Genomic DNA, 19062 nt, shown 5'->3' on the forward strand with positions numbered 1-19062 from the left:
TCACTGAAAAGACACTTGCGATGACCTGACCTGGCTCACTCTCTAACTTTGTTGTGAATCATCAACTTACAGACAGCCAAGACAAACAATAAACACGCAACAGGAAGCATCACTGTTTGCTGAATGCACAGTTTACCCAAAGAGAAGGCTTGTTTGATAGGGAACATGCCTGGGCAGTGGCGAGACACTAGACAAGATACGACAAGACAACTCAACGTCTTCTGACTGATATATGTCTGATATTAAACATTAATTTCAGAAAAATTAAGGACAGATGTGTTTACAATTGTCAATATTAACTCTTTGACACCGATAGACATCCGGTCATCATTCAAAGATGTCTTTATTTGAGATTTGGATAGGCGCCAATACATCAAACGATATGAAAGCAACCCAGGATGCAGCCCTTTTTATGCCCCGTACATCCTGTTGACTCTCAATATAGTCACACATACTGAAAAACTCTGCCCGTTTACGTTCTCACTAAACGAATAAGGTTATTTTTGTATAAGGGTGGCAGATGTGCTCACATGTTTCTGTTTGTCTCATCTGGTCTTCAGTGGACCATCAGGTTTGATTTGGCAAGCAAAAAAGTTCCCCTCTGAGGCGCCATCATGTTAGAAACGGCTGTTTCTGGTTTTAGAAACAATGGTGATAGCGTTGTGTCTGAATGAAGCACATTACATGCTTTACTTGCCCTTGTTGACAGAAGATTTGGATCTCCTGTAACAGCCATTGGCTTTTGATTTTAAACAGATTCCAGCTATATACAAATACTTTTGTAAAGGGATTCAGTTTGTAGAAGATACCTAAGCAGGCACGTTTTGCTTATGGTCTGAGATACAAATAAATTAAGAGTTACATGCTCACTCAATAACTAATCAAGTGTGTATGTCAAGGTTTTGCCAAATACGCAACAGCCGCCACTTGATAGCAGTATTCTCATAACTTTAGCGATCAGGTGCGAAATGGGCTTTGTGATCGGTCCTAAAAAAGACCCCCCAACTCCTAATTTTTTTCTCTCTCAAATCGTTCGATCTTTAATCTTTTTTTAAGGGTTCATTTTTCTTTTTGAATTCGTGTTTGTTGTTTTTAACTGGTAGTGTGGTGTCTACCCTAGTATATTCGCATTAAGCTACCGGGTGCTCAAGAAATGAAATGTATTTTGTATTTTACTGCACAATATGTGAAATTTTCTTAGTTATATGCATTTAGTTTTATAGTTTGCATCACCTGGAGTGTAACAAATTGCGTAAAAATCCATCAACATTGGACTCAAAATCTGCCAAACTAGTCAGTTCTGCATCTGCACATTTTCCCGGCAATGTTTGATCTTAAAATCATCCAAAAATTACAGTACATTCGCTGTTCGGATGAAAAATGGTTAAACCTCTCCAATATCCTGCCTCTTGGGTGCAGCCATTTTTTTCTGGGATGGAGAGGCAGATACCACAACAGATCAGTAAAATGAAAATGGTTCTTTGCTCCCATCTGCTGGCTGCCTTGCTTTGTTCACCTTGTCTTAATTTTGGGATTAACAGTAAAGCTGCATAATGTATAGCACTCTTTCACTAGGAACGAGATAATGGGAAAAATGCAAAAAAACAAACAAACAAACAAACAAAAAACATAAAAATATATCTTCGGCACAGAATGTTGAAATACTCTCAAATGTCCCAAGGACGATTTTACACTTTATGAGTTTTTTTTTTCCAGACATTCTGAATTAAGCTAAAATGGCAAGAGCGTAATAGAAACACTGTTTTCACTCGAATTTATACTCCATAAGACATGACATACCCAGTCACGCGGTCATTTGTCTATGTACATGCAACAGTTATTAAGTGTCCATTTTCCTTCAGTAAAATCTTGTAGGATGAAAATTCACGAGAGTTGCAAGGCTTTTTCGAAAAACAGCCTTCAATACAAACATACCTAACTCATTGCCTGCAATCGACAATGTCAGACGTCCAATTCATTTAAATTGAGAGCATTAGCTGTGAATGCCATAGACGGCACTAGACGTCCAGTTCCTTTCTGACTGGGAATAGCAAATAAACGAATGTCGTCAATGTCAGACATTGTATTATGCAGTGTCTGACCAAGCCATGAAGGCAAATACTTTACATTCAAGTGAGTATGCAGTCATTTTAGTACATAAAGAATGTAGAGTGGTACCTCAACATACGATCGCATCGACATACAATCCTTTCGACATCCGACGTAAAATTTGACTTGTCATTTGTCTCGACATATGACGACATGCTGGAAATACGATGGTTTTAAGACAGCACTGTAATTTCATTGTTTTCCTGCAAGACGGTCGCACGACGGATTTTTTTGGGAGACATGGGTCCGAAAAAGGTGCAGGTGGTGATAAAAAAGGATAAAGATGACACTTAGAAGCCTGAGTTATGCTACTGCGTTGCGGTGACGGGGAAACGACTACGGCGTCAATGAGCATTCGATAGTTCTGTGGCGTTGCTCTGCAATTCTCCGCCAAGCCACTAGAGGGGTGTGGCATTGTGTTTGTAGGGTTTTGGGGGACTATTGACGATTTCTAGTTTTCTTCTGGTTACACCGCTATGCTAATATGCTAACGGAGATAAAACGCTTGAATGTAGATCTTCAGCTCATCAGCAATGAACAACAAATGTTGATCATACAAATAAATGTTAAGGCGCAGGCAACGCAGATGACTGTTTTGGAGGTGGTCTGTTGATGTGGTCACATTACGAATTCTAGCCTCGGGTGGAAGCCAGCAAGGTGTGGCGGCTAGCTTCAAACTGGCGTCGATCACTGTGTCTAGCGTTTTGTCCGAGGTCTGCAAAGAATTGTGGACAGCCCTCCAGCCCGATTTTTTTGGTGTGTCCTACAACCAGCCAGTGGGAAGCCATAGTAGATTTCTGGTGGCTATGGAAGTTCCCAAACTGCGTTGGAAGCCTTGATGGTAAACACGTTATCATAAAAGCACCTAGCACTCTCAATCAGTGACGATGTATCAAGTGTGCGAACTGTCTAGTTGAAAATTAAACATCAAAACAACTCTTTTGACACCAATCCTGTGCTTTATTCTTCATATACTTGAAGTGTGACACGTAAATAAGTCACAGACTCACAACAAACAGATGTACACAATAAATATGAAGTGTACCAACTAAAAATACGTCATAAAGTGATAAAAAGCTGGCAGTTTTTGGCCGACTGCGTCACCGCTTCGTGTGGCCATTCGATTCCGAACACACACATACTTGTCTCTGTAGTTCTTCCATTTTTTATTCAATCGCTGCCTGACCTCCAACTCCGCATTTCCAGCAATCTCCTCCCACGAATTGCTTGCCATTTGGCAATCTTCATAATGTCTTGATGAGACATTTTAGAAGTTGTTGTACTTGCTCTTCGTTGGCTTGGTCCATTTTTGCGTGGCGCAAGATAATCTTTGACAATGGCGGTGATTTCTCGCTGAACCTGAAACTACAGTCTGAGCCGACCAATCGCAGTCCATTTCCACCACGTCACACGCGGTGACGCGAAGCAAAGTCGGAAAATTGGGAAGGAACATGAAAGGCTACAGCGGAGGGTCGTAAATCGGCTCTGCCTTGACGGCGCAGGTCTGCCGTAGAAGCATAATTCAGCCTTTACCATTGATATTAAGAAGGAAATGATAGAAAAATATGAGCGTGCTGTGCATGTGAGTGAACTGGCTCGACAATATGGCCGGTCTCCTCTGACATCCGTTCAACAATCTATATAGGTTAAGGTGATAGTAAAAACGCTTTTTTATTTCCTGATTTATTATCATTGTTATAACATCGGCAAGGAAGTCGCCAGCTTCGTCAGGTTTTTAATCATTCATTTCAGAATTTGTGGAACACAACACGGCTAGTGTGCGCCGTAGCCGTCAACATGAAAAGAACGGAAAAACCTCTCTCACTATCTCGTCAGTCACACGGTGCATTCAGGAACAGCATGCAAAACACAACCGCCACATTAGAACCCAATTTGTTACATTATTACTATTATCATTATATTATTCTAATTTGTATTTATAATTTGTTTGTTTTGCTTTGTGTAATTGCTATTTGTAATTTTACCACCAGTATTTATTAAGGATTTAGCGTAGGTTTTTGGGCTGTGGAACGAATCAATCAAATTATAATGTATTCTTATGAGAAAATCCCGTTCGACATACAACCATTTTGACTTACATACCAGATTCTGGAACAAATTAAATTCGTATGTAGAGGTACCACAGTATATGTTTTGATAAAACTTAGTATCGGTACATCGGCCGATACCACACAGCCTGGTGATGGAATTGGTATCGGGAGCCAAAAAAGTCAAATGATTAATATACAGTACAAATATTGATCATGAAGTGCTCCAAATGCCACACCTGTGTGCTGTATAATTGTGCTTTTGTAAACTCTTGATGGCTTCCATAATGTGATTGTCGTGGCATTTAAAGGTGGACTAGGACGGGGAATTCCGCGATGAAGGCCCAGTTGCCAGTTGCATGGACCGTCACTGCTCAACACCCTGCAGCTGTAGCAGGGTTGCTTATCTGGTGACTGCAAAACGAATGCCGGGCAGCCCGGAAACAAGAACCTCGACGTAAACGCAAAGCTGACGCCCGCCAGGAAGTTGAGCTAGTCGTGTGTACTTCCTTTTACCGCCGGCGCTCTGTGACAAAGTCCCCGAGAGTGAGCGGTCACTTCCCGGCATCCCTAAGAGAGAAAAAAAGGAGGACTGGAGAGCAAGAGAGAGCTGCCTCGTCAACCCTGTTCCTCCTAAATAAGCAGTGATATGTTGAACGGCTGCCAACGGAGGCTGGCCCAAACCCTTGCAGCGCAACTTTTACAAGCCGAGCCTTCGCCAGCAGGAAGGCAAAAAGACACAGAGCCCAGACTTGTGAGAGAGGAGGGAGTTTGCTCCTCTACTTTCTTCCTTTTTGTGGTTAAAAAAAATGAAGCTTTCAATCGAGGACGAAGGGAGGATTTTTTAAGATGACGTCACAGAGAAAGCTGTCTTAGATATCGCCTGAGGAAAGACGAGTGACACATGGTGGACACTCTTCCAGTACAAAAAAAGGAGTCCTGATAGTATTCCCTTTTTTCTACTCTCTCGAATGAGTTGCTTTTATTCTTTCTTGGTATGATCTAGAAAACCTTGTTGACACTAAACAGCGGATTAAATGGTTCGCCCTTGTCCTCGATTGACTCCGCAGTCAGGAAATCCCGGACAAAAGAACACCCAGGCAGGTGCAGGACGACTAAAAAGACGACTTGTCGAGAATGGGATCCGCCAGGCATGGACTACCTGGGAAGGATGCCAAGATCTGACAAAAGCTGACGCGGGGAACAAGTCGTTTCGGGAAAGCGTTTGGACGGCTTCATCCGGAACGAACCTCGTCGGCGTCGCTTCAAGCCTGCCTGTAAGTACTCACTCTGGATTCTTTTAAGCTGCCTTTCCTCGTCTCGCTCTATCCCGTAATCCCGCAAACAAACGAGACGTCTTTGTGAGGACACGGCAGCCCTAAGCCGAGACCCCTTTTGAAGTCAGTCGCTCGCTCGGGAAGAGAATCTGCTGTAAGGGTACAACGCCAGCCGTGTTGTGATACTTGTGACTTCTTCCCTCCTGGCGCCAGATGAAGAATAGACTTCAACTGCCTGGCCTCGAAAAGCGTAAAAGAATTCCAGCCCGTTATGAGTTTGGCGACATCGTGGCCTCATTTTTCTAGTTAGCTTGCAATATTTTTGCTTTTATCGCAATCTCAAAATTTCTCTTTTCTGTCGCCGAGCTTGGGTTGTGCTCTTCATAGCAATGGCTACCTTCACGTTTCCGTCATGCGTGATATTTTAAGAGTGTGGAGTTTTATTTTTTTTTAAAATGGCCTACACAGCTTTTAAAATAATCTAAGAAATGCAACTGGAGTTGAAACACTGCCTTAAATACCAATTCTTACATTAAAATTGTTGTTGAATGACACTTGGGTAGCATATATGCTTGAATTAGCACAGCTGCTAGTTTGTCGAATGTGCCCAATTCAGATCTAATGGGCAGGCAATCAGAGAATTTCCACGATGTTGAGAAGAGCGTTTATTCTGCTGATATGTGAGAACAAATTTGTGGCCTGATCTACATCTAGATATCTGATTTAAATATATGTATATTTATATGTATATACATACATATATTTAAACTTCCATCACACATTACTTAAATGTCTCAATGTCCCTTAAACATGCGGTGCAAAATTGCATACAAAAGTCACGAATTACACTTTTGTCATTTCGCCAATTAAATCATCAGCTGTCGTGACACTGTGTATTGTAATATTTGATAACAATATATTTGCAAAAAAGTAAAAAAACAAAAACAAAAAAAAACACACAATAATCTATAATATATGAAATTAAAAGACACATTGGGATTTTTGTCCTGTAAAAAGAACGAACTACAAAAATCCCAAAATTAGCTATTAGCACACCTGCCTGTGAATTTTAGGCGTCACAAACAATATTGTTGTCAATATACACCGTGAATACATTATGTAATAGAATCAAGTAAAAATGGACGGTCATTAAAATCTTCATGCCAAACAATGTTAACTGTTTTTAGCAGTGCACGATACAACGGTTGTGCTTCCAAACCCACATGAACCCAATCTGGATGGAACCAGAAATCCTTGTTTGCAGCATGAAGGGGCATGTAATGAAATGTAAGATTGCAGCAGCTTGTGTGTGTCAAATTTTTGGCTTCTTTTTTTTCTCAACGCACACGCTTTGGTTTGCGCATGTTTTTCATGTTGCCACAGTGTATGTATGTTAAGGATGCAGTTTGCTTCTCCTGGCGTGAACCCGCCGTTTCCCATGACACTAAGCCGAGACCGTGGGGATCAAAGTCTCCTTTTTGGGCTTTTTATCAGAAGATACACACATACACCCACATGCATAAACACAAACTGGTCTTCCTGTTTGTTAGCCTGGCTGATTTACAGCCAATAAACAGCGTTTGATCGTCCTCCTCGGACTCGAGCCACTCTCCAGCGATGACCACTTTAAACAGCAATGAGCAACCAATTACCAAACGTAGAAAGTGAAAAAAAAGGACATTCTCACTGCTTGTGTGTGCGTGTTAGCCATGTGAAATCCATCTTGAGATTAACATCTGGATGGTCCAGATGTCCTCTTAATGTCTGCACATTTGTCTGAACCTCTGCAGATTTCCTGTGAGTGTAACTGAGCATTTAAGAAATTAAATGCTGAAAAAACATTTTCGGGGTCTTTTTTGGAGCAGCATCCATCATTGTGTCATATGCCTAGTGGTGTAGGCCAAATTTATAAAAGACTGTCCACTTAAGAATGCAAACGAAAGTATTTTGATGCATTTCCACATACATTCTCAGATGAAAAAGTTATGTCGTAACCCATAAACATAACAGGCTACTTTCTGATTCATGGAGAAACCCAAGTAATGCTAGGTGCAAAGACGATATATATCACAAAATCGATAGTAAATTATGTATTGCCACTATCGTCAATTTAAATAAAACATTATAGAAATGAATTGGCTGCAACAGACAGTAATACACGTCCAATACGTTTGAACTGAGAGGGTTGGTAGAGAATATTCATTGTAACCGTAGAGGGCTAGTCGGCCCTCCCGTTCAAAAGGGTTGGACATATATCACCATCACTGGCAAAAAATGAGTTAATGAACGTGAACACACATAGACGATACCACTCAGTTTACAAAAACTTAATTGTTAATAATTTTATTACTTTTATATTTTTAACCAAATAACAAAAAATGTAGTAAACAGTGGCATATCAGTATTTTGATATAAAATGGCCCATATCGTGATGGATTGCCCCCACCACAAAGCCTAAGTATAGTGCACCAAAAATTTAACAGTATGATGGATCGTGAAAAGTTAAATTTGAATTGAATTGAAAATAAAGTTTTTTGTTAAATGTTCTTGTATAATAGCTGGTCAAAACATTGTCAAAATAAGACAATAATAGAATCACGACCTTTTTATTTTTAGCATTTTGACTAAAATATAATTGGCTTAAAATTCTTTAAAAAAATCTTTTTGAACATTCCAGTTACACAAAACGACAAGTGATTTTTTTAAAAGCCTGTTTTTTTTTTCTAGCTCAGAAGCTAGTTATATGTGAGTTAGAGCAGACACTAGAATGAGGGCGTCAAACTCGAGGTCCGGGTGCCAGGTCTTTGACCTGCGAAAGTAAATCAAGTGTATCGACTTCATGTTTGTTGCTAAAATAAAATCTAAAGCAGAATTTCTGTATTCCTCCATGAAAGATAAAAGATTACAGAAATCTGAAAATTGTTAGTTTTTCCTTTTTTTGAAATTTAAAAAAACAAACTCTTTTTGAAAGCCATAAATACTATTTCTTTATTGTTCTTCAATTATATAAAAAAGATCAATTAAAAAAGAGATTATGAACTGTTTTCCCCTTTTTTGTTTTGTTTAAGTAAAAAATATAAATAAAAACAACTCATGAAAACTAAATAATAAATAAATAAAGAATGTTTACTGGTTTCCTTGTTTCTATTTTTAAAGTGAAAATGTAATAGTAAAAAAAAAATTTTTTTTAAAGAGAATATTGGTTAGAGTTTAAAAAAAAGAGCATTTGAGCAAATTTCAGGTAAAAAATGTGTCTATACCAGTGTTTTACAACCAGTGTGCCGCGCCACACTAGTGTGCCGTGAGAGATTCAGGTGTGCCGCGATAAATTATCCAATGTCTCATAATGTCGTTGCAGTAGGAAGGAAGGAGTAGGTAGAAAGTTCTCGGTCGTGTTCAGATGAGCGAGGTAGGAGCAGCAGGAACTGCTCGGATTTCTAGCCATCAGCAACCTTGCTGTTGTGACAATGTGGACCCCAGCACATCTATTGCATATCATTTGGTTAAACTCACCATGTGTTGACAGACTCGGAAGTGTCCTTTTTACTTTATCAATATGTGACGACTGTCAATCCTCCCCCTGTGTTTTATTCCAACACAGTGTTGAGAACAGCAAGGTGGCTAATGGCTAAAAATCCGAGCAGTTATTGAACACGACACGAGCAGCTATCCAACAGCACCATGGTGCCAAGCAAGTTTAAACGTCATCTCCAAACGAAACAGCTGTCGCTTCAAAACAAGTCGATGGACTATTTTGTTCGCCTTCGTGAAACAGAGATTAAGGCAACTTTTTTGAGAAAAACTGCTGCTGAACTTGTTGCTAAATCCAAAAAGTTCCACACTGTGACAGACATTAATACTACCTGCCTGCAAAGCCACTGTCTGCGAGATGCTCGGCCCTAATGTGGTTAAAGACATTGCTCAAGTCCCCTTATCTGATAATTCTGAGTATTTTCAAGCCTAAAGAGAGCTGAAGAATAAGGATATTGGCTTTGTGTACATCTAAACAGGCTCGTTTCACAATGAGTATGTATACATACTGAGAATTAAAAAAAATAAATAAATAAATATACTGTACAGAAAATAATTTTGGAACATTTTTGGTTTGTGGTGTGGCATGAGATTTTTTCCAATGTAGAAACGTACCGTGACTCAAAAAAGGTTGAAAAACTCTGATCTGTACGATTTATTCGTCGGCAATCAAAATAGTCCTCAATTCTTTTGACACTCAAGTGTCAATTAATTGTAGCATCCCTAGTTGGTAGACATAATGGCCCTCTGAAGGGAATCAAAACTACGATGTGTCCCATATTACAGATGAGTTAGACACTCCTACATTAGAAAGACTAGATTCTTGAATGTACAGTATATAAACATGCAAATTGGAAAAAATTGATAAAAGTGGTTTATCTTAGTTTGGCAAATTTCCACATGTTAAATAATGACATAAGTTTGTTCACAGACTGAACTGTGCTATTTGCATTCTGTTGTGGAACCTAGAGGAAAAACAGTTTTCTTGGTTCTCATGAGGTCGAGTGATGCCAAGAAACGGTCATTGTCCGCATGCCAACCCGCATGTCAATGAGGCAAAGTAAAGGGCTTGGAAGAGGGGGTACCAAGGGTACAGGGTCGCACAATAAGGCTGCCAGATGCTCCTCGTAATGTCTGAAGCTGGCACTTGTTAGCGGAACGTCCACACAATGGACCGTCGCTTTAGTCATCATCTGGTCTGCAGAAGTCTATGTCCATCCAAAAAGAAGAAGACAATGCTTTGGGCGGGGTTACACCTTACTCAAAAGGATATAAGAGGGCAAGCAGGTTATTTGTTTACGTTCTAGTTAGGAGTGTACCAGTCTCCCATGCCCTAATGCCTTGTTTCTTTCTCCCCCCTCTACCCCCGCAATACTGACATGTCCCGCCACCACCGCCAAAACATTTCAATCACTGTCGCCACGAATTGGGCCAAAGTGGAATCCGGGACAATAACTAACGACCCAGACGCTTTTCAGCCACTGCTGTTCACATGCTAATTTATGCAAAGAGTCCAAAGACCTTCACGCCGGTGCACCGCGAGCCTACCGTTCCCACATTGATTTAGTCGACACCCTTACAGTTGGAACCAAAAAATATTTCAATCCCCGTTCTATCAAACAAACTCATTTTGCTTTTCTTTTTCCTTTGCCACAGGTTAACAGCGTACCATTTCCTCCCTTCCACTTCCTCTGTCCTTTGGGCTGAGGTAGTAGATTGAATAGTTGTGGGGTTCCTGTCCCCTCTGAGATAACTATACAATCTACTGTCTTTGCCCGTGAGACAGCTCCCTCGCCGAATGGCCAAAAATACCTGCCGATCATCTCTGCATTAAACTCAATTGTGAGTGGAGCCCAGCGAGTTGAGGTAGTAGGTTGTATAGTTTGTGGGATGCGGCCAGTCCTCCCAAGAGTTGATAACTATACAGTCTATTACCTTCCTCGAGGGGCACAAAGTGAAGCTCATTCTACACTACCATCAATGGAACAAATATTGATTTTGTGGGGTCTTTATGGTAATCATGTGCATGATTTCTGATGATAATTGTGTTGCGCAATAATGTGAACCTGGCAATGTTCTTGAGTATATAAAATAAAGTTGGCTATTTGGTTTCAAAAATGCATTTTAAAAAAAAATACACCAACACAATGTGTTTTTTTGCTTGTTGGTATGTGTTGAGAGGAAATTAGAGCTCTATTTTGACCGCAAAAATGCACACATGCAATCATGACAGAGCCCAAAAAATGAGGAAGCCCTGTCAAATATGCACTATACTATTTCAAAATTACCGTAACTAAATGTCTTCTATGAGCACGCCACACTGTGACTTTGGTCATCACAAGTGCTTGACCAGAATCTTTTTTTTTTTTGTTCTGTTTCACACACCAAAGTTCCAGTTCTTCCAGAGTTCATAAAATAGAAACCTCAGCTTTGGATTAATCTTATATGTACAATGTAAGTAATAGTGAAAGTAATTTTGCAAGGCATGAGACGTGCTTAATGGAGAAGTGTAACAAGAAGAGAAGCCAACATGAGATGTGAAAGTTGGCACTTGAACACATGTGGAAGTTGACGTATTCTTTTTGTCTGCAAAATCTGCCCAGACACAAGAAAAAAACGCATGTCTTTTCATAAATTTGATCACATGAGACATTAAAAAAAAAGCGTACAATTGATGTCTATGAACATTTGTGGTCTTTTGCTGAGCATTCACCTGGAACACATCAAAGATGACAAAACAGCCGCATAAGAGATGAAAGGTGGCAAAACAGCCACCAAGAAATCAATGGTGTTAAAGCAGCCATAAAAAGGTAGTTTCTGAAAAGTTCATCCAGACATGCAGAGAACAATCAGCAAGGGATGGTGCAGAAAAAGACAGCAAAATAGAAGAAAGCAGGAGCAGGAGTATTGGACTCTTAACCACTGCTGAATGTTTGAGCAGAAGGCGCACATGTAAATTATATCATTGTGAATATATTTTTTGTACAGTATTTGTATTTTCTGTATTTCCACCGTAGTTTTCACTGTGGTTTGTCAGTAGTAGTTTAGCAGCGCTGGTCAAAATAAAGCCCGGCAAAACATCAATTGGAGCCTAGTGTATTGTAGTAAGTGTAGCTCATTTGCTATTATTGACGTCGAACTCATTTCTGAATGGGAGTTCAGCCGATGGGTTTAACACATAATTTCGTTCCCAGGATGTGAAAACAAACTTGATTTACGGCAAATATCTTCAATTACACTGAAGGGGAAAGGGGCATGTTCCTACCAAGTTTGCATTGTACAATTGTTCAACCGGTGTTATATTTACATTGACCAGTCATCATGCTTTTGGTCAGTGGTCTTTTTTCACTGCATGTTCTGGACAGCCTGTACATACGCAGCATGTGGCTTGTAAAATACATTTGCTTGCTCCATAGCGGCTTTAATCTGTGTAAGAGTGTTGTCCCTCAGAAACAGTGGCGCCACCACGGGGTGGCCAGGGGAGGCCACGGCCCCCCTTATAAATTTGTTGGCCACCCTACTGGCCACCCTGCTTGCCAGTATATCGTTAGATTGTTGTAGTTATGTAGTTATGTTATGTAGTTATGCATTTCATCCCAAATGCACATTATGCATTTCATCCCAAATGCACAGCCAGGATTATGGACTATGCACATTAAATCATTAGTAACATCAAATATTACACAATACACCAAAGTATATCAGTAGCCGTGTGTCCTTTCGGTCTTCCTGATAGTTTTCTCCTGACCTTTTTACTGCAATAATATAATGAAAACCTGAAATTATGGCTTTTAGTTTTGGTGTGCAACCCCAAGATTTTAATGGCCCAATCTGGCCACCCCTATGAAAAATTTCTGGAGGTGCCACTGATCAGAAACCCCTCATGAGTCCAATGATCGAGTGGGTGTCATCATGTCGTCCTGTCGAGTTTGCCTTGCAATATTCTACTACTACTACAGCTAATGAATTGGACAGCGATCGTCAGTGGTAGGTAATGAGTTACACATTATGGAATTAAAAAAAATAAAAGTTCAATTTTAGAGATATTGGTGTATTTCTGTTTTTATTCATTTTATATTTTTTAAAATAATATTTGATTAATAATTTGATTTAAAGTATTAATTAGAAGAAAAAAAAAAAGAATGACGATAATAAAAAATAATGAGATTTGGCATCCACATACTGTATGTCAGGGGTCTCCAACCTATTCAACAAAGGGTCACAGTGGGTGTGGGATTTCATTTCAACCAAATGGGAGGACAGCTTCTCATCAATCTAGAACAGGGGTGGGCAAACTATTTCACAAAGGGCCGCAGTGGGTGCGGGTTTTTGTTGCAACCCATTAAGAGGACACCTTTTCACCAATCTGCTGTTTTACAAGTGCAATCAGTCGATTGTAGTCAGGTGCTTCTCATTCCTGCTGAACCCACATTGGTTAAACTATCTGTGCTGGGTCAGTTGGAACAAAGACCAGGACCCACTACGGCCCTCGCGGACCGGTTTGCCCACCCCTGATCTAGAGTTTTACAAGCGTTTTAATTTGATTGCAGTCAGGTGCTGCTTATTTCAGCAGAACCCTCATTGGTTAAAACTGTATGTGCAGGATCGGTTCCATCAAAGACCAGGACCTACAGCTACCATTGTGGATCAGTTTGGAGACCCACTACGTTTTGAGTCATGTGGTAGGTCACACCAAATGTTAATATTATGAGATACATGACTGCAAATGTGATGGCCACTTATGAGGACTCTAGGTCTTTGAGAAATTTTATTACCAAAAATATTATTTTGTGGTATGAATAGCCTTAAGTGTTGTATGTATAAACAACTGGTAAGAGAAAAGTTCTCTAAACTTGACAACACAGGGAAGACTGTCACCATGCCAAAGTTATGATTGAAAAAATTTTTTTTTTAAATCCATCTAATAATTCAATAATAAGTTATTTTAGCTTTGCCATGTTTTACATAACGTCATTAAACATCTACAACATTTTTTTTTTAACATAAAAGCAGACGTATCATGTTTTGATTTTGGCAGTTTGCTGTTAATAGAAATATTGTTGCTACTCGACTAATTCATTATCTTAGGGGTAATATTTCGCTGACCCCTTTGCTTATGGTTTTGATGCATCTTAGCACTCATTTGAAGAAAAATACTGCTAATGAACTCCTCTTCCTGACGCTGCACATTCTCTATACAGAGTCAGTGTCAATCTTAACAGGAATAGAAAGAAGCACTCTTGACTTCCTCTCACAAAGCCTGAGATGAATGACTGAGTGTCGCCGTGCAGAGGCACACAATGCATGCGAGCGATGCAGTCTATGCCTCGTTGGAGGCACTAATAGCCGTTTGCTGCTGCTTGGGCAACGCTCTGGTCATCGTAGCTGTGTGGACGACCAAAAGCATCGGGCAGCCCACTTTCTGTTTGATCATTTCGCTGGCAGTAGCCGATTGTGCGGTGGGCCTAGTGGCCATCCCGTTGGCTGTGCTGGTGGACGGCAGGGCTCACACGTCCTTTATCGCTTGCCTTTTTATCAGCTGCGTGGTCATCCTCTTGACCCTGGTGTCCATTTTGTCCCTCATGGCCATCACAGTGGACCGCTTTCTTCGTGTCTACATTCCTCTCAGGTAAAGGCTTCTTTGAAATTAATCTTAGTCGGACTTATGAACAATTTTTGCAGGTTTAGTGTAAGAAATTTTCAAATCAACCCAAAAATTTAGTATAGTGCTCCAAAGTAGTTATATTCCCTCGTGCAGGCATAAATCTGTAATGCATAATACTGACAGCTGTTTTGAATATGTTGGTTGTTTCATTTAGCCCTTTTGGAACCACATTTTTTTTTGTGTTGAAATGTCTAGATATGTTTGAAATTAAATATTGTTCAACCACAAAGACTTCCTTTGAAAAATCAACATGCAAAAAACAAAAAAACAAAAACAAAAGCACTGTAGCCCATTGGTAACTCAGGACCACCAGTGAGGAGCTGGACAAAGTGAATCTCAAGGAGCAAAGTTGGCAGTCCCACCATTATTCCGCTCAAGTTTATTTTTTTGCCCTTATCTCATCTAAGGAATCAGGGTGCCTCACTGTGATCTGTCAGTTCTCCTTACTCTTTCCTCCCGCTGTATGTATCTTGTTTTAATGTTCCTTGTGTGGGTTCAAATTGAGAATAACCTTTTTGTGTTCCCTTTTGTGGCTTCACAACGGCGGAAGAAACCAAATAAAACATGTGTCCCGCCTCGTTTTTAGGTACAAAAGAACAGTAACTCAGAGACATTCGTGGTCCGCAGTTGCAGCGTGTTGGCTCGTCGCTCTGCCTCTGAGTTTCACACCTATGCTCGGTTGGCACAATAAAGACCCTTCTTCCCACGGGTCCTCCAATGCCACGTTCACATGCCAGTTCATCACCGTGATACCCATGTCTTACCTGGTCTACTTCAACTTTTTCCTCTGCACTCTGACGCCATTGCTAGTCATGTCAGTGCTATACGGCTACATCTTCTGCGTCATTCGCGGGAACCTTCGAGAAAAACCAGGCAACGGAGCCCAGGCCAGATCTGACATCTACCTGAAGAAAGAGAAGCAGTTGGCGGGATCTCTCGCATTGGTCTTGGCTCTCTTCGCCTTCTCCTGGATCCCGCTGCACGTGCTGAACTGTGTCGCATATTTTGAATTGGCCGAAGTGACGGCGAGCGCTTTTCATGCGGGCATCCTGTTGTCTCACGCAAACTCTGCTGTAAACCCGGTGGTGTACGCCTTTAGGATCCGCAAGATCAGGATGGCCTACCGGAAGATGTGGAGGAGATGCCTAACATGCGGGAACGAGCTTCAAGTCTCTCAGTCCAGCCAGACCACGGACAACAACCAAAGCAACAGTATGGACAATGTGACCTTGCATGCTTAAAAGGGAACTCAGTGGCAATGGTATATGACAGTAATTAGTGTTCAAAATATACTGCACTGTGTATAACATATAAGATAATGCGTAAAATAAAATTGAACTGCTCATTGACATCAGCGACACCAAAGAAGAAGGTAAAACATTTTTTTTGTGCCTCATCTGAGTCTAATTCATAAAAGATTCAACTGTAAAAAGTGTGCCTTTATACAGAGCAGAACCCAACATACAGTCCATTAAAGTGATGGCCAAGAAATTGCATGCGTAATGTTATAATTGTGTTGGCATTTTTTAAAGAACATAAATTACCAATATGGCAGCACCTAAAGTGTGCTGTGTTTGTGGATTGTGTGTAGTAGCAATCTGATTGATCACAATATATTCTGATTCACGTTTTTTTATCCTACATTTTGATTTTATACAGCATTAGTTTGAGTATAGAATTGATAGTGACAACTTTGAATGTCCACTTCTTATAAGGAATGTTGTGTGTTCATGCAGGACGTTGTAACAAGAATCCACAGCTCGACTGCGCCCTGGTGGTTATTCTGTGTTATCACAGCTGGGGAAAAAAAAGTATATTTCACATGACGTTAACCTTGCAGGACAAAATGGTAGGGTAGGCCGATCCTCCCACAATATACCGTAGGCATAACAAGTAGTTGTGACTATAAGCTCTATACTTTGATTTTTTTTCTTTTACATTAATCAAGAGTCCTGTCATAATGGTTGCAACATATTAATGTTTATCTATTTAGGGCCCGAGCACTAAGCGTGCGAAGGCCCTATTGTTTTGCAAAGGATTTTTTTTTTTTTTTTTCCCCAGGGCAAATGAAAACAGCCGATTTGGAGGCCTGAACATGCATGAAAAGGCACCAAAATTTGCACATACATGCGGAAAATTGTAAATTTCGATAATTTTGCAACGTTGCAAAAAAATTTAACAAAATGGCTCAGTGGCGCCCCCTTGAAATTTTAAAATTGGCCTATAACATTAGGGTCTGTCAGCGTAGAGCGATGAAATTTGGGGAGTCTATACCTTGTCAAAAACCGCTCCAAAAAAGCATTTACACCCATATTCCAAACCCAACAGGAAATCAGTTATTTTGGATCGAATATGAAATTTTTATCGATTTACAGGGTGCACATTTGAGACCTTTTCACCGATGGAGTTAGTTGGATCATCTTCAAAATTGGTGAGACTGTTCAGGAGACATATGAGATCTTAAGTTTTTAAAATGGTGCGTTTTCATTCACGGGTCTGACCTGGGCGTGGTGCCAAAGTCGGCCATTTTTTCGGCAAAATGACAAATTCAGTAAATGACTAATAGTTCCTTGACACAACGTTCAATCTTTTTCATATCTGGCATGTATGTGCGGTATCCCACCCTTAACACGAGTGCATTGAAATATTACCCATTAGGCCTAGCGCCCCCTAGTCAGAACAGGAAATGACATTTTTTACGAGACAGGTTCCTCCTCCAAGGGAAAAAAATCTGTTGACCTCAAACCTGCATCAGGGGAGCCTTAAGGCCTGTGTTCAGGTGCCTGATGAAAAATATTGAGGTTTCGTTGAAGCGGAGGGGTCCAAACAGGAAAGTGAAAATGACCGTCAAAAATTTGTCTCGCAAAAAACTTTGAACAGTTATAACTCAGCAGATGTACAACATATCTGCGCCACACTTCCCGTGCTTGTTGAGAGTCATACCCTGAAGGGTCTTGTAAGGGTCCTTTGCATCAACTCAACAGTGCTAACTAGTGGCGACAGAAAGGAGTTTTAAAACAGGCCTTTCCTATTGGGTTTTTTCAACGTAGAGCAATGAAATTTGGGGAGTCCATACCTTATGCAAAACTGTTCCAAAAAGTCTCTTGCACCCATTTTCCAAATCCAACAGATAATCGGGTATTTTGCATCGAATGTGAAATTTTTATCCATTTGTAGTATAGTTTACATTTGGAGGCCTGAACATGCACGAAAATTTACCAAATTTTGCACATACATGCGGCTTTGCATGGATTTCGATAATCTTGCGACGTTACAAAAAAATGTAACAAAATGGCTCAGTTGCGCCCCCTTGAAATTTTCAAAAAGGCGTTTCCTATTAGGTTTTTTTAACGTAGAGCAATGAAATTTCGGGAGTCGATACCTTGTGCAGAACTGCTCCAAAAAGTCTATTGAACCCATATTCCAAACCCAACAGGAAATCGGGTATTTTGGATCGAATGTGAACTTTTTATCAATTAACAGTGTGCACATTTGAGACCTTGTCACAGAGGGAGTTAGTTGGATCATCTTCAAAATTGGTGAGAACTATTCAGGAGACATAGGAGATCTTAAATTTTCAAAATGGTGCGTTTTCATTCATGGGTCTGACCTGGGCGTTGTGCCAAAGTCGGCCATTTTTTTGGCAAAATGACAAATTCAGCAAAAGACTAATAGCTACTTAACACAACGTTCAATTTTTTTCATATTTGGCATGTATGTGCAGGATCCCACTCTTAACACGAGTGCATTATAACATTACCCATTAGGCCTAGCGCCCCCTAGTGGGAACAGGAAATGCCTTTTTTTTACTAAACAGGCTCCTCCTCCAAGGAAAAAAATATATTCACCTGAAACCTGCATCAGGGGAGCCATAAGACGTGTTCAGGTGCCTGATGAAAAATACTGAGGTTTGGTTGAAGCAAAAGAGTCCAACAGGAGAAGTGAAAATGACTGAAGCCATTTTGTCTCGCCACAAGTTTTGAACAGTCATAACTTCTACAACATATCTGCGCCAAACATCTCGTGATTGTTGAGTCATACTCTGAAGGGTCCTGTAGGGGTCATTTGCATCAACCCTACAGCGCCAACTAGTGGCAATAGAAAGTCACTCATTTTTCTAATACAGTGGTACCTCTACATACGATCACTTCGACACACGATCTTTTCGACATCCGACGTAAAATTTGAGCCGCCATTTGTTTCTACATCCGGCGAGTTGCTCGAAATACGACGACATGACAGCACTGCAAACGAACGCACGGTGGATTTTCTTGTGTGAGAAATCAACACAGTTTTCAAAAAAAGTTGATACAGTTGGAGAAACAAGGAAAAAAGTGATGCTTACCTTTGAAATGAAGATGCAAGTTATAGAAAAATATGAGCTTGGGGTGCGCGTCCCTGAACTGGCTCAACAATACAGCTCCATGGTCCT

General features: G+C 40.4%; 1 protein-coding gene across 1 annotated transcript in view; it reads left to right on the forward strand.

Moving 5' to 3' along the window:
* LOC130921607 (adenosine receptor A1) overlaps window positions 1-16474 on the forward strand; it is a 21076-nt gene extending 4602 nt beyond the window's left edge. The window contains exons 4-6 of the mRNA XM_057845685.1: window positions 73-5434; window positions 10622-14594; window positions 15217-16474. Coding sequence (XP_057701668.1) covers window positions 14266-14594; window positions 15217-15871 — 984 coding nt within the window. The 5' untranslated portion in view covers window positions 73-5434; window positions 10622-14265 and the 3' untranslated portion in view covers window positions 15872-16474. The remainder of the gene's footprint in view (window positions 1-72; window positions 5435-10621; window positions 14595-15216) is intronic.
* The last annotated feature ends 2588 nt before the right edge of the window (window positions 16475-19062 follow it).

Source organism: Corythoichthys intestinalis, chromosome 9 (genome assembly GCF_030265065.1).
Source record: "Corythoichthys intestinalis isolate RoL2023-P3 chromosome 9, ASM3026506v1, whole genome shotgun sequence".
Lineage (NCBI taxonomy): Eukaryota > Metazoa > Chordata > Actinopteri > Syngnathiformes > Syngnathidae > Corythoichthys > Corythoichthys intestinalis.